Source organism: Ornithodoros turicata, chromosome 1, assembly GCF_037126465.1.
Source record: "Ornithodoros turicata isolate Travis chromosome 1, ASM3712646v1, whole genome shotgun sequence".
In the NCBI taxonomy this organism is placed as follows: Eukaryota; Metazoa; Arthropoda; class Arachnida; order Ixodida; family Argasidae; genus Ornithodoros; species Ornithodoros turicata.
The window spans coordinates 165,024,051-165,039,313 of NC_088201.1; the positions used below are offsets into that span (position 1 = coordinate 165,024,051).

Consider the following 15,263-nt stretch of genomic DNA (forward strand, 5'->3'; position numbering starts at 1 on the left):
GTGGTACTAATATAATTTCTGCCAGGATCTGTGCCTTCCGGTATGGTGACGTACGTGTCAACTTCACCTAGATAAAAAGACCCGCTTAAGCCTCCTCTCACTTCTCCGAACGTAGACTTTTTGACGTAAACAAGTCGCCCCTGGTGGTTGCCCAACGTGTTGAGCATCGTATCGACACTGGCACCACACGGACACTGAGACAACGAGTGTACCAAGTTTCGCCTGCGGAACGACGTGTCATCGAAGAGGAGGTATAGGACATGCTCCCTCGGAACATCACCAGGCCATCTGCAAGTCCATTAGCCTCTTGTTGTTTTGGTAAAGAAAGAAGCGATGGTACCGTACGACTTTGTGTCGACTATCGAAGGTTAAACAGAGTTACACGGAAAGAGAATATCCGACGGCGCGTATCGACGACGCGGTCGTTTGCCTACACGGTGCGAGCTGTTTCTCTTAGCTGGACTATGGTGGGCTAGCTGGACCTCAGGTCGGGCTATTGGTAGATTCCGACTGCTGACGACATCGACGAAACCGCGTTCACGACACCTGAAGGCCTCTATCAGCTACTTGTCATGCATTTCGGGTTATGGAATGTCCCCGATATACCCTTGAAAGCATGATTGACTCCGTATTGCGCCGATTAGGCTGGAACATCTGCCTATGTTATCTTGACGACAATATCGAACATTGAAGATCATTGCTTCAGCCAGACTCCAACTAGTAATCTGAAGAAGTGCCATTTCGGGTATCGGTAGACGAAGGTGCTTGGCCACCTGGTGTCCCGGTGTAATTTCTGCAGATCCAGACAAAGTCCACACGCTTTCAGCTTTCCCAGTGCCAATGCACACCAAAGGGCTACGCAGCTTCCTGGGAACATGCTCGTGCCCTGCGTTGGGGACTCGACACCACTTGCAGTGGATCTTGACCACTCTGTGTACCTTGCGTAGGGAGTTCCTCTACTCTGAAATTCCATCAGGAAATCGCGCAGCGCATCATGATATTCCTCGACAGAAGACCCTGAAGAGCAAAACACTGTATTGGGACACCGTCACCAGCATCTTCCCACCGCGACTATGTCGTCAACCCTACACCGCGATCCAACAGCAGGACATACCCAAAAGGATACGCAAACGGCCAGTCCCAACAGGAACAAAGGACATCTTTGTTCGTTTCCGCTTAGAAGTCCTCCCCAAGAAGCAGTGCCTGAAGGGTAAAGGCTTCTTCGTGCCCTTGGATGCATAGGTGGGGAGTAACGCGTTACAAAGTAGTGCGTTACCGGTAACGCGTTACATTCGAGTAGTGAAATATGGTAACGCATTACATTTGGGAGAAGAGTAATGAGTAACGTAACGTCATTACATTTTTAATAACTAACGCATAACGGCGTTATGCGTTACTGCGTGTTCGGGAACATTGCTTCATCGTCTAAACTTGAAAGCTTGAGCGAGGACCGTGCGTGCAGAATCCGTGAAAATCACCGATTTTTTCTATTCACCTTCAACAATGACAAGAAGGTCACATCCGCACCCACGAAGAACGCAAAAGAAGGGTTATTGACCTACCCTGGTTGAGATGTGACCTTTGTTTTCCACCTCTGTTTTTCACTCCCTCTGGTATTTTTCGGACAAATGGGGCAAAAGCGGCAGAAAAATAGCCTCTGCCTTCTGAACACGTAACAAAGTACCAAGGGATTGGCTGTTTGAATTTGTACTGTGTGAAATAAAAGGTCACCGTCTCTATCAACCTTGAGAAGGAGCACTCACTGGTCATTAGGCGTCATCTCAGCCCAACGGGTGAAGCTCACAGATGAAAATTTTGAACATCAACTACTACTGCGTTGCAATAAATCGTACATGTAAGTTGTGTTCATGCGTGACCCTTGTTTGTGCCCAACACTGCTTGTGTTGATTTGCGGAATGCACTTATGTGACTCAACCAAAAATGGTACATATTATAAGGACAACTGGTGAAGTAATGCAAAAGTAACGGCATTACTTATCAGAAGTAACGGCGTTAGTAACGCGTTACCTACTACCGCAACAGTAACAAATAACGTAACGCGTTACTTTTCGAAAAAGTAGTGAGTAACGGTAGTGCACTACAAAATAAAAGTAACTTCCCCACCTATGCCCCAGTCCCTACTTGGCCGCGCCGCACTTCATTCGCGCGCGCGGAGCGATTCGTGTGTGGGGGCGGGGTCAAGTGTATGACTTATGTTGTCACTGACTATACAGAGTACCGCATTCCTTTTCCGCGCCGGAGCCGCCGTTCGGTGTTCGCGATTGGGCCGATCGTGTCACGTGGTTTCTCCTTCCAAGAACGCGCCATCCATGCTGAGTCTCCCTCCATCCAAAACCAGTTTCCTGGGTTGCGAGCTGGTTCGACAGCGCGTTGTTCTCCACCGGAGAAGCGGGACATTGGCATCCCATTGCTAATGGGACGCAGCCTCGCCTGACTCAAGATGGCGGGCTCAGTTTAGTGACACTAGTCTTTCCTTCTGTGTTTTGCTGGTAATGTAAGTCAACTTGTGATCGCTGACGTCACAGGAAGCTATGCCGCTCGCTGAGTGGACCTCCTTTAGATTTGTCACACAGTGGTCGATTGGTGTGCTTCTCTCGGCGGTGAAGTACCTTGTTGAAAAGCGCATCATCTGTTCGAACCCATGATTACAATACACCTCTTCGCACAGTAATGAAATTGAATCTTTTTTTTTTTTTTTGATTACGTGTTAGCGTCGCGAAGCAACTGTGGCTATGAGCGGCGTGCAGATGTGGACAGACGGAGAGAGGACAGCAGGAAGGAGTGGGGGACAGGGGGATTAGTATGCGTCCTGGGCCGACTTCAGGGGGAACTGTGCCGACATTCGTCTGGAAAGTCTTCGGAAAACCCAGGGAAAACATCAGACAGCACATCCGACGGTAGGATTCGAACCCACCACCTCCCACTCTACAGCACGACCTTGGTTACCACCAGCGAGCGGACGCCTTAGCCCACTCGGCCATGCCGCTGGTCGAAATTGAATCATTGCTTAGCAAATTGATATTTAAATCCCCTAGTGTGACAGCGTTATACTTCTCTCAGGAACAGTAGAACAACGTTTCAAGTTATTGCAGGAAATGAATAGTCGGATTTTGTGGTGATCTGTACACAACAGCAACCAGCATGGGGTGGCCAGGAAATGTTAATAACTACGGTCCAAGATGGGGTAGGAGGGATGCAGGTTCAGAAATCTCTAGAAAGATGTTCTCACAAAAGGGCGATATCTGCTCGAACTCTGTACAGTATATTTCTTACGCATAGAGCAACCCCACCGTGACAATTACTACGCTGGGAGTCGTAAACATTTATGGTGTAGAAGGAATCGCTCAGGTCACCCAGCCATGTTTCGAACAGAGCTACATTGTATTGCACCTATTGTATTGCAATATTTTTTTAAGCCAACACGGTGAGTTCATGAAAATGTTTGTTAATGCTTCGCATGTTCAAATGTATACAGCAGAAAATGCAGAATCGACAACTGTTACTAAGTCACCTAAAAATGAAGGTATGTGTCAAATCCTTAAACAATTCTCAACTCCCTGCACAACGCGAAATCTCAACCAAAACACCACACCCCAAATTCTCCAAGACAAACATGATGCGTCGGTTTATTGTTTGTTTGGTCTTTACCTCGTGCACGTCCATTAGGAATAACTTCAATTATCACCATCTTAAGTATTCCATCAGAAGAAGGAACACCTCTCAGAGGGGTTTAAACGGTCGCCGAGTTTACAATTGAAAGCGTCCGCAAATTCCGCCATATTCGTGACGGCAACGTTGCATCGTTCCCTATGGCGAAGGCCGTCCGTTTCGTCATGCCCGTCGCACCATTTGTAGCAGTGAGCGAGGAAAAATAGCTGCATCGGAGAGAATGGAAGTGTTGGGAGCACGGGATCCTTTCCTCCAGCGACAGCTTGAAAGGCTCTGGCCGCCATTTGCAGACCCACTAAGTCAGCGAGGAGTACATCACCTGCCTCGCTGCCCAACTTCACGCTTCCTTCGGTCAGGGTGTAAGCCGACAGCCTCACACACTGCGCTTGTTTCAAGTAGTGGTCCCTCGCAGGTGGTGACCACCAGTTGTGCTTATTTCCGAACGCGTCGTACGTGCTGCCGTTCAAGTCGTACCCGTACATGATCTCTCGTCCGGCTAGCGCTCCTAACCCACCGTAGTTGAACGACGCCGGACCGTCTCGTATAAAGAGCGTCGGTCGAAGAGCGGGTGCCAAAGCTACTAACCGATTGCTGTGAACCACGTAGAATACTTTTGATTCATACACAGGAAACACAGCCCCGGTGTTGATGGCGCTCATTTTCTTTGCTTGGAGCGCTTTAGCCCCTCGCAGCCGAGTGTCAAAGAATGGCTCCCGTTCCTCCGGTGTGTATCCTTCGTAATACGCTTCTAGTTGCTGGACGTCGATGAGACCCTTTGGGTACGCTGAATAGAACTCCATGGCCTTCAACTTTGCGATGGCGGCTGCTTTCGGTTCGTCATCGAGCGAGCTGGTGTTGATGAGCGATGCGATGTAGGCGTCTCTGACGTTGAGCACAATGCCCTCCGCTGCTTGGATAGCGTCTTCAGTGATAACTTTAGAAAGGTAGGACGCAGAAAACGCCACCGGCATTACTTCCGAAACCCGTGCAGAGCACAGGTCTCGAGGCGATCGCGACGGCGATAGATTCGCCAAGAGAGACGGACTAACATACACGCCGTATTCTCTTAGCAAAACCCACGCTATGAGGATTTTCATTTCAACGTCATCAAAACGGCTACGCAAAGTTTTGATAAATTTAGTGGCTTTTGGGTCGACGAACACCACGTCCTTCTCGTGGACATATTGTTTTCCGAGATTTATCAGTACAACCGGCCAGTCACCTGGAAGTTGTCCTACTGTCGTCTCCTGGTATGACGGCCTATCTGAGTCCGTAAGAGGGACATTCAGGCGATATTAGAAGCATCTTCCTCCGCCTGATCAATATCTCTCGCGAACATATCGGCTTTGATGCCTAACGACGTCTGGTCGTACGTGCCTTTGAAGTACGCCTTGTAGCACTCGTGATATACCTTCCGTGCCTGTCTGCGATTCTTCTTCCTCTTGGCGTACCACTCCAGCTCTCTGCTGCTGTGCAATATCTGCATGGTTCTACCCTTTCTCCGGTCGAGGTTGTTTCCAACGGCGATGGATACGAAGACGGGGATGTTGTACTCCAATCCCAAGCGTACTATCGATTCGAAGGGATCGAAAGTCGGGGGCGGAAGGTCCAGACTGACGTGCATGTCGTCCATCATGTTGGAGAGCACATACCTGGAATCCTGGTTGTCCGATGAGAAGAGACGCATGCACGATCTGAACAAAGTGGCGGCTTTCTCAATGGCAGACAATTGACGACCCTCGGCGGCCGGGGGCACGAACAGAAGAGCTATGGCGTAACTCAAGATACTGTTGCGTCCACCTGTGAAGGCGTCTGGAATATGTTCGTTGTATCTGTCGCAGACGAAGGGGAAGAAGTCGTGGCAAGGATTGACGTTGAAACTCAGGGTAGTGGCTAGTGCCTCGGCCGCATGTTGACAGCTCTTCGTGTAGCACAGTTGGACGTGCAGGCGTTCTGAGGAGTTTTTTCGTTGCACGTCGTTGTAGTGTCCCTTGAAATATGCCAGCGATGTGACAACGATGGTTCCCGCTGCGAGGCCAAGCACGGTGGCTCCAATCCAGCTTAAAGCCGCTGAAAGGGTTGACCATGCAAACTCCACAACAGGTCCGTCCGGGTTCTGTAAAGAGACAAACCCCATCAGCAAATACCAGCCTGCCTCAAGTGACAATCTTACACAAATGTGCAGTTTTGCTCGACTAGGTTTCTTCACCGCTCTATGCGAGTGTTCATCCTTCTTCATCTTTCCCTACCAACTTTTCAAATGTAGCACGGGTCACAAGGTGTTTGTGATATTAAAGTGACAGTCCGGTCGAAAACATAGGTCTGGGAAACACCGCCTTATGATTTCTAATACTCCTCACAACAACTGTGCAAAATATTTCAGAAGAAATCGTATCGCACGATTTATAATCGACATTTTTCTATGCCGCAGTTGGTCCCGAGTAAAGGCCGCAGCGAGCTCTCGCGTGACGTGCATAAGAGCAATGCCGCACGTGACTTGCCCATGCCTGTTTGCGCGATAGTTGATTGTTGCGTGCTAGCATTTGTCCATTATGATGTTTTTGAGTAGCAATCACGCGTTATGTAGACTAAAATGCAGAGTAGCGTCAATGTAAACACAGGTATCACGACGTAGCCTTCTGTTCAGTACACTCATAGACAAAAACACCTCTCTGCATTCCCAGCAACGGCGCAGTCCTCCGCTCCACTTTGTCCATTGGGGACGTCATGCTCACGTGACGGCTGACGTACATAGAGGATCCTAGGGGCAAGGAGTATGCGAGGGAGGAAAACGAAACCGGATGTCTTCAGAGGAGTATTTTTTATTCGATATCTCGAAAACCACGCCGTTTTGTGAGCTGAAACTTTCCACCCAGCATGTAAGCTTCCGTGACAGTTGGAAAAAATCAACTTCCGGTTTTCCCGGACTGTCCCTTTAAGGACCCGCAGAGAGTGCAAGGGAGGCATCGTTTCACGTTCGGGCTGTTAGAAAACCAAAACCTTGGACGCTCGTATTTACGATGATATGATTTCGTTGATCGAGCTTTTCCTAAGTACTTAAAAGGCACTATAGTGCATACATTTGCACGTTTTTGCTCTTCCTCTCAAGAAGCCTGACAATGAGGAGAGGCTTCTCATTGGGCCCCTCAGAATTTCGCGCGATGATTGGACAAACCAGTAGAGGAGACCAAATAGAACCCGCGCATCATTGTCGGCCTCCTTGTAAAGGGGACAGACAAGGAATCATCGTCGGAGGAATCCCGTTCCTTTTGTGTGCGTGAAGGTAACAGCATCGGCTGTACTATAGCAATAAACCTGCTTTAGGTGGCGCTGGGGAACTGGTGGCTTTAGCTGGCTAGACTGGTGAGTTGGTTTAGTTAAGGTTAGTCCATGTTGTGTCACTGCCTTTCCCTTGGAGTGTGCACGGGGCTCGGTCCCCAGCGTCCCCCCACCTCGTGCACGCTCTTTGCGTTGGCGTCATTTGTCTTATCCCCCGTCTCTGCATAAAAATGTGTTTTTAGTAGAAGTATCTATAGCTTGCGGGTATGTTATATTCGTACTGAACTTAAAAATAAATATTGCTTCATAAATATCGCTCATTTAGGTTTATTCGCGATAAAGAATTCAAATGACGTTCGTACGTGTGCAATTATCTGACTTCAGGGTTTGTTACTTCGATAAAAATTCGTAAGTTATCTTTCATACTGCGAGGAGAAATGTTCGGACTTTACTGCCCTTTTCTGAGATTTACTGGTTTTTTGTTTCCGAAATGGCACCCATGACGACCTAGGGTAGGTTCAGGAAGTCCAACTCGACCGGAAGACAGCTATCGAAGGCAGCTACCCCTTCTGGTACCCACAGTAGACACCTTTTAGAGAAAAATCTGCGACCAAAGCGGGTCATTTGTTGCAGTAATTAACTGGTTTCGGTTTACAAATTTTTGTCGCAGCTGGTAGCAGTGAAGCGCAAAAGGACGCTTTTCCCCTCTCATGTGCACCAATGAATTACGTCCTTTTGCACTTCGTCGCAACAAGCCGCGACAAAATATGCAAACCGAAACCAATTAATTACTTAAACAAATGACCCGCTTGGGTGGCAGATTTTTCTCTAAAAGGTGTCCACTCAAAGTCCCAAAAAAAAGGTAGCACCCATTTTAAAGCCGACGGCGCCCTGCTTTAGAAGCTATGTTTTTTCCCAAAACGCATTTGAATTTGTTCAAATAATGAGCACCTCCCACCCATTCAGACGGTGCGCAGCCTGTAGGTGGTACCGGACATATACTTGTAAACAAGAAAGTTCTTCTCAATTATTTATCCCGGAGATATAACCGAGACACCCGGTATAAGCACACCGCAGTCAGCGGCGAATATAAACACGCTACTCAAAAATTTCAATCCTGCGGAAGTTTCTGCCCCAAAATGCTTACTTGGACCATTGAGGTCTCTGCAGAAGGCATCACAACAGGCGAGGGTTCTTGAACGGGAATTCTCACGTCGTTGCATCAAGTCTTTCGCAGACAATTATGCGCAGAAGGAAAGAGAAAAGAATGAAACAGCTACTGCGTGCACCGTAAATTCTTCTTCTTCTTCTTCCACCGCTAGGTACAGTGGCCACAAGCCACATTACCCTTGCAATATGTACACGCCTTTTGTATCCATAAATATGATAATGCCCGAGTTCGAGAGCGATGACGTGGTACTAATATAATTTCTGCCAGGATCTGTGCCTTCCGGTATGGTGACGTACGTGTCAACTTCACCTAGATAAAAAGACCCGCTTAAGCCTCCTCTCACTTCTTCGAACGTAGACTTTTTGACGTAAACAAGTCGCCCCTGGTGGTTGCCCAACGTGTTGAGCATCGTATCGACACTGGCACCACACGGACACTGAGACAACGAGTGTACCAACTTTCGCCTGCGGAACGACGTGCCATCGAAGAGTAGGAATAGGACATGCTCCCTCGGAACATCACCAGGCCATCTGCAAGTCCGTAGCCCTCTCTTGTTGTTTTGGTAAAGAAAGAAACGATGGTACCGTACGACTTTGTGTCGACTATCGAAGGTTAAACAGAGTCACACGGAAAGAGAATATCCGACGCCGCGTATGGTGGGCTAGCTGGATCTCAGGTCGGGCTATTGGTAGATTCCGACTGCTGACGACATCGACAAAACCGCGTTCACGACATCTGAAGGCCTCTATCAGCTACTTGTCATGCATTTCGGATTATGGAATGTCCCCGATATACCCTTGAAAGCATGATTGATTCCCTATTGCGCCGATTAGGCTGGAACAACTGCCTATGTTATCTTGACGACATTATCGAACATTGAAGATCATTGCTTCAGCCAGACTCCAACTAGTAATCCGAAGAAGTGCCATTTCGGATATCGGTAGACGAAGGAGCTTGGCCACCTGGTGTCCTGGTGTAATTTCTGCAGATCGAGACAAAGTCCACACGCTTTCAGCTTTCCCAGTGCCAACGCACACCAAAGGGCTACGCAGCTTCCTGAGAACTTGCTCGTGCCCTGCGTTGGGGTCTCGACACCACTTGCAGTGGATCTTGACCACTCTGTGTACCTTGCGTAGGGAGTTCCTTTACTCTGAAATTCCATCAGGAAATCGCGCAGCGCATCATGATATTCCTCGACAGAAGACCCTGAAGAGCAAAACACTGTATTGGGACACCGTCACCAGCATCCCACTATGTCGTCAACCCTACACCGCGATCCAACAGCAGGATATACCCAAAAGGATACGCAAACGGCCAGTCCCAACAGGAACAAAGGACATCATTGTTCGTTTCCGCTTAGAAGTCCTCCCCAAGAAGCAGTGCCTGAAGGGTAAAGGCTTCTTCGTGCCCTTGGATGCAAGGTGTGAGGTATGCGCAGCTCCCCCGTCACCAGGGGAACGGAAGAGAGAACTTCGGCGAGAATTCGTCGTTTAGGCTTAGCCGGACCATGCGGTGACGTGATTGGAACTGTGAAAATATGATATAGCTAATAGCGCACGGTGTTCGTAATTGCTGTACTGCCTTCGCGTTCCCCTGGTGGCGGCGGGGCTGCGAGCGGCACCACACGGGAGAGATGGCGATCCGATAACCAGGCATTGTCTGCTAGCGCCGAATTTCTATTCCTCTCCGCATTCCTAGGAAAGCGCTGCCACGTCTACGCATTTGGAGCTAGCAGACGACGCGCGGTTATCGGATGGCCATCTCTCGCGTGTGGCGGCGCTTGCAGCTCCCCCGTCACCAGGGGAACGGAAATGATTTGCTTGTCAGTGGGGGTGAGCGGCCTCTCCCTTTGCCGCGGAGACCAGTTATCGCCACTTGCTCCGGATAATCCGCAGGCTTTTCGTGTTTACTGCGTGTTTGGACGGCGGGGCTGCGGCGAAATTTTGTCATTTAGGCTTCTTCCGACCACGCGCTGGAGTGATTGGAACTGTGAAAAAAAAAAAGAGTGCAGGCTTTTCGTGTTTACTGCTTATTTGGACGGGGGAGGGTCTTGGGAAGATTTTGTCATTTAGGGTTAGCCCGACCACGCGCTGAAGTGAATGGGACTGTGCCACAAAGATATCACGGGTAGCCCAGGCTTTTCGTGTACGTGTTTTGACAGGGGGCTGCGGCAAAATTTCGTCGTCTAGGTTTAGCCCGATCACGCGCTGAACTGATTCGAACTGTGAAGATATAATATCGCTGATAGCGCAGGCTTATCGTGCTTACTGCGTGTTTTTTTGGGGGGAGGGGGTAGGGCGGCTGTTGCAAAATTTCGTCGGTTAGGCTTAGCCCGACCACGCGCTGAAGTGATTGACACTGTGCCAAAAAGATATCTCGGGGTAGCCCAGGTTTTTCGCATACGTGTTTTGACGAGAGGACTTCGGCGAGAATTCGTCGTTTAGGCTTAGCCGGACCATGCGGTGACGTGATTGGAACTGTGAAAATATGATATCGTTAATAGCGCACGGTGTTCGAAATTGCTGTACTGCCTTCGCGTTCCCCTGGTGCGGCGGGGCTGCGAGCGGCACCACACGGGAGAGATGGCGATCCGATAACCAGGCATCGTCTGCTAGCGCCGAATTTCTATTCCTCTCCGCATTCCTAGGAAAGCGCTGCCACGTCTACGCATTTGGAGCTAGCAGACGACGCGCGGTTATCGGATCGCCATCTCTCGCGTGTGGCGGCGGTCGCAGCTCCCCCGTCACCAGGGGAACGGAAATGATTTGCTTGTCAGTGGCGGTGAGCGCCCTCTCCCTTTGCCGCGGAAACCAGTTATTGCCAGTTACTCCGGAGAATTGGGGCTGGAAGAGGCGGTCGGGCCAGGTGCAGTGTTTCCCGTGAACCGTTCGGTTATTCCTAGCGGCGTGCTGTACATTCAATTTCCGCGGTAATTATGACTCTATTGCGGTGAGTGCATTTTGTTCATGTTTAATGCGTGTGTTGATGGGTCGGACAGATTGCTATCATTCCAATGCACACGTCAGCCAGAGTAGACAGGGGGTGTAACCTTTGGCGATGAATGAATTCTTGTGGTGCATGTTACTGGCCTGTTCAGCTCTTTTCTGTAAAGAAAAGAGCGTGTTAATAATGACTTCTCTGCTACTCTCAGTATGGCGGCAAGTGGATCGCGTTACGACTGATATAGTGCAAGAAAATTTCATTGAATTGTCGAAATCGCCCGCGTAGTTGAATTAGAAGCCGACCCCACTGCGTACGTTAACCTTGGACACACTGCTAGGAGTACGTCTGATTGTTCCTTTCTTTCCCAGGTATCTTCATATTTAGGACGCGTGCCTGGGAGGGGGACAGCCAACGGGTTTTCCCGAAAAATAGGCTGAACCAGGGCGCGTGATTAGAGATGTGGTGTTAGCAATGGCGGAGAGTGTTCATATTTTACACGCATGCCAGGGAGGGACGGGTCAACGCGAGAAGTGATTGGAACTGTGAAAAGAAAAGATATCGCGGATAGCGCAGGCTTTTCGTGTTAACTACGTGTTTGGGTGGTGGGGGGGGGGGGGGGTAGAGCGGCTGTTGCAAAATTTCGTCGGTTAGGCTTAGCCCGACCACGCGCTGAAGTGATTGGAACTGTGCCAAAAAGATATCGAGGGTAGCCCAGGTTTTTCGTGTACGTGTTTTGACGAGGGGACTTCGGCCAGATTTCGTCGTTTAGAATTAGAAGCCGACCCCACTGCGTACGTTAACCTTGGACACACAGCTAGGAATACGTCTGATTGTTCCTTTCTTTCCCAGGCATCTTTTGACGAGAGACGGAACACTAGTTCACAGACGTGGACTAATGCCCAGAGGAGTGTTCAGAGGGAGGATGACCTGCTACGTGTGGCGTGTTGGCTCGGTAAGTGTCTCGTGTTCATATTTATGGCGGGCGTCGTTAGAGATCCTTCGTTAGAACGTATTCGTGATTAGAGATGTGGTGTTAGCAATGGCGGAGAGTGTTCATATTTACGACGCGTTTCAGGGAGGGGGGCAGGCGGCAGGTTTTCCCGAAAAAATAGGCTGAACCAGGGCGCGTGATTAGAGAGTGGTGTTAGCAATGGCTCCAAGCCCGGAGTGTTCATATTGACGACGCGTGTCTGAGAGGGGAGCAGGCGGCGGGTTTTCCCGAGAAAAAAAGGGGGCTTAGCTCGAGTGCCTGGGCCCGTGATTAGAGGTGTGGTGTTAGCAATGGCGGAAAGCACGGTGTTTATATCTTCCATGCATGCCAGGGAGGGAAGGGGCCACGCGAGAAGTGGTTGGAACTGTGAAACGAAAAGATATCGCGGATAGCGCAGGCATTTCGTGGTTACTGCGTGTTTGGACGGCGGGGCTGCGGCGAAATTTTGTCATTTAGGCTTAACCCGACCACGCGCTGAAGTGATTGGAACTGTGAAAAAAAAAAGAAAAAAGAGTGCAGGCTTTTCGTGTTTACTGCTTGTTTGGACGGGGGGGGACTTGGGAAGATTTTGTCATGTAGGATTAGCCCGACCACGCGCTGAAGTGATTGGCACTGTGCCAAAAAGATATCGCGGATAGCCCAGACTTTTCGTGTGCGTGTATTGACGGGGGGCTGCGGCAAAATTTCTTCGTTTAGGCTTAGCCCGATCACGCGCTGAACTGATTCGAACTGTGAAAATATGATATCGCTGATAGCGCAGGCTTATCGTGTTTACTGCGTGTTTGGGGGGGGGGGCGGCTGTTGCAAAATTTCGTCGGTTAGGCTTAGCCCGACCACGCGCTGAAGTGATTGGCACTGTGCCAAAAAGATATCGAGGGTAGCCCAGGTTTTTCGCGTACGTGTTTTGACGAGGGGACTTCGGCGGGATTTCGTCGTTTAGGCTTAGCCCGACCATGCGGTGCCGTGACTGGAACTGCGAACATATGATATCGCTAATAGCGCATGGTGTTCGTAATGGCTGTACTGCCTTCGCGTCATCGCGTTCCCCTGGTGGCGGCGGGGCTGCGAGCGGCACCACACGGGAGAGATGGCGATCCGATAACCAGGCATCGTCTGCTAGCGCCGAATTTCCATTCCTCTCCGCATTCCTAGGAAAGCGCTGCCAAGTCTACCCATTTGGAGCTAGCAGACGACGCGCGGTTATCGGATCGCCATCTCTCGCGTGTGGCGGCGCTCGCAGCTCTCCCGTCACCAGGGGAACGGAAGTGATTTGCTTGTCAGCGGGGGTGAGCGCCCTCTCCCTTTGCCGTGGAAACCAGTTATCGCCAGTTGCTCCGGAGAATTTGGGCAGGAAGAGGCGGTCGGGCCAGGTGCAGTGTTTCCCGTCAACCGTTCGATTATTTCTAGTGGCGTGCTGTACATTCAATTTCCGCGGTAATTATGACTCTATTGCGGTGAGTGCATTCTGTTCATGTTTAATGCGTGTGTTGATGGGTCGGACAGATTGCTATCATTCCAATGCACACGTAAGGCAGTGTAGACGGGGGGTGTAAGCTTTAGCGATGAATCGGTTCTTGTGGTGCATGTTACTGGCCTGTTCAGCTCTTTTCTGTAAAGAAAAGAGCGTTTTAATGACTTCTCTGCTAATCTCAGTATGGCGGCAAGTGGATTGCGTTACGACTGATATAGTGCAAGAAATTTTCATTGAATTTTCGAAATCGCCCGCGTAGTTGAATTAGAAGCCGACCCCACTGCGTTCGTTAAACTTGGACACATTGCTAGGAGTACGTCTGATTGTTCCTTTCTTTCCAAGGTGTTTTCATATTTAGAACGCGTGCCTGGGAGAGGGACAGCCAACGGGTTTTCCCGAAAAATAGGCTGAACCAGGGCGCGTGATTAGAGATGTGGTGTTAGCAATGGCGGAGAGTGTTCATATTTTACACGCATGCCAGGGAGGGACGGTTCAACGCGAGAAGTGATTGGAACTGTGAAAAGAAAAGATATCGCGGATAGCGCAGGCTTTTCGTGTTAACTACGTGTTTGGGTGGGGGGGGGGTAGAGCGGCTGTTGCAAAATTTCGTCGGTTAGGCTTAGCCCGACCACGCGCTGAAGTAATTGGAACTGTGCCAAAAAGATATCGAGGGTTGCCCAGGTTTTTCGTGTACGTGTTTTGACGAGGGGACTTCGGCCAGATTTCGTCGTTTAGAATTAGAAGCCGACCCCACTGCGTACGTTAACCTTGGACACACAGCCAGGAATACGTCTGATTGTTCCTTTCTTTCCCGGGCATCTTTTGACGAGAGACGGAACACTAGTTCACAGACGTGGACTAATGCCCAGAGGAGTGTTCAGAGGGAGGATGACCTGCTACGTGTGGCGTGTTGGCTCGGTAAGTGTCTCGTGTTCATATTTATGGCGGGCGTCGTTAGAGATCCTTCGTTAGAACGTATTCGTGATTAGAGATGTGGTGTTAGCAATGGCGGAGAGTGTTCATATTTACGACGCGTGTCAGGGAGGGGGGCAGGCGGCTGGTTTTCCCGAAAAAAATAGGCTGAACCAGGGCGCGTGATTAGAGAGTGGTGTTAGCAATGGCTCCAAGCCCGGAGTGTTCATATTGACGACGCGTGTCTGAGAGGGGAGCAGGCGGCGGGTTTTCCCGAGAAAAAAAGGGGGCTTAGCTCGAGTGCCTGGGCGCGTGATTAGAGATGTGGTGTTAGCAGTGGCGGAAAGCACAGTGTTTATATTTTCCATGCATGCCAGGGAGGGAAGGGGCCACGCGAGAAGTGGTTGGAACTGTGAAACGAAAAGATATCGCGGATAGCGCAGGCATTTCGTGTTTACTGCGTGTTTGGACGGCGGGGCTGCGGCGAAATTTTGTCATTTAGGCTTAGCCCGACCACGCGCTGAAGTGATTGGAACTGTGAAAAAAAAGAAAAAAGAGTGCAGGCTTTTCGTGTTTACTGCTGGCGAACGCTTCGAACGCTTTTACGCTAATGATAACCTAATCAAAGTACACAGGAAGTGTGTTGAATGTGAAGAAACCTGTAGCATGTTGAAACAAACGAATTGAAAAAAGAAGAGAGCGGACAGCCGTTCGCGCATACAACTCTCTCTCACACATACACAGGTTCATGACAATAAGGTGGTACAGAAAAACTACGAGACAGCTATCAGCGGTCATAGTGAAAA

The 15,263-nt window shown here is 49.8% G+C and overlaps 2 protein-coding genes across 2 annotated transcripts; both read right to left on the bottom strand.

Annotated features, from left to right (window-relative positions):
* Positions 1 to 3,722: 3,722 nt before the first annotated feature.
* Positions 3,723 to 4,661, bottom strand: LOC135388740 (neprilysin-2-like). The gene has a single exon (XM_064618506.1). It carries the CDS (start codon positions 4,659 to 4,661, stop codon positions 3,723 to 3,725), a length of 939 nt encoding a protein of 312 aa, XP_064474576.1.
* A 138-nt stretch (positions 4,662 to 4,799) lies between these two features.
* Positions 4,800 to 8,201, bottom strand: LOC135372461 (membrane metallo-endopeptidase-like 1). Its single transcript, XM_064606072.1, has 2 exons — positions 8,117 to 8,201; positions 4,800 to 5,806 (listed from the first exon to the last, which is right to left on the bottom strand). The coding sequence occupies exons 1-2, from the start codon at positions 8,144 to 8,146 to the stop codon at positions 4,976 to 4,978; spliced, it is 861 nt and encodes a 286-aa protein (XP_064462142.1). The 5' UTR covers positions 8,147 to 8,201; the 3' UTR covers positions 4,800 to 4,975.
* Between the last annotated feature and the right edge of the window lie 7,062 nt (positions 8,202 to 15,263).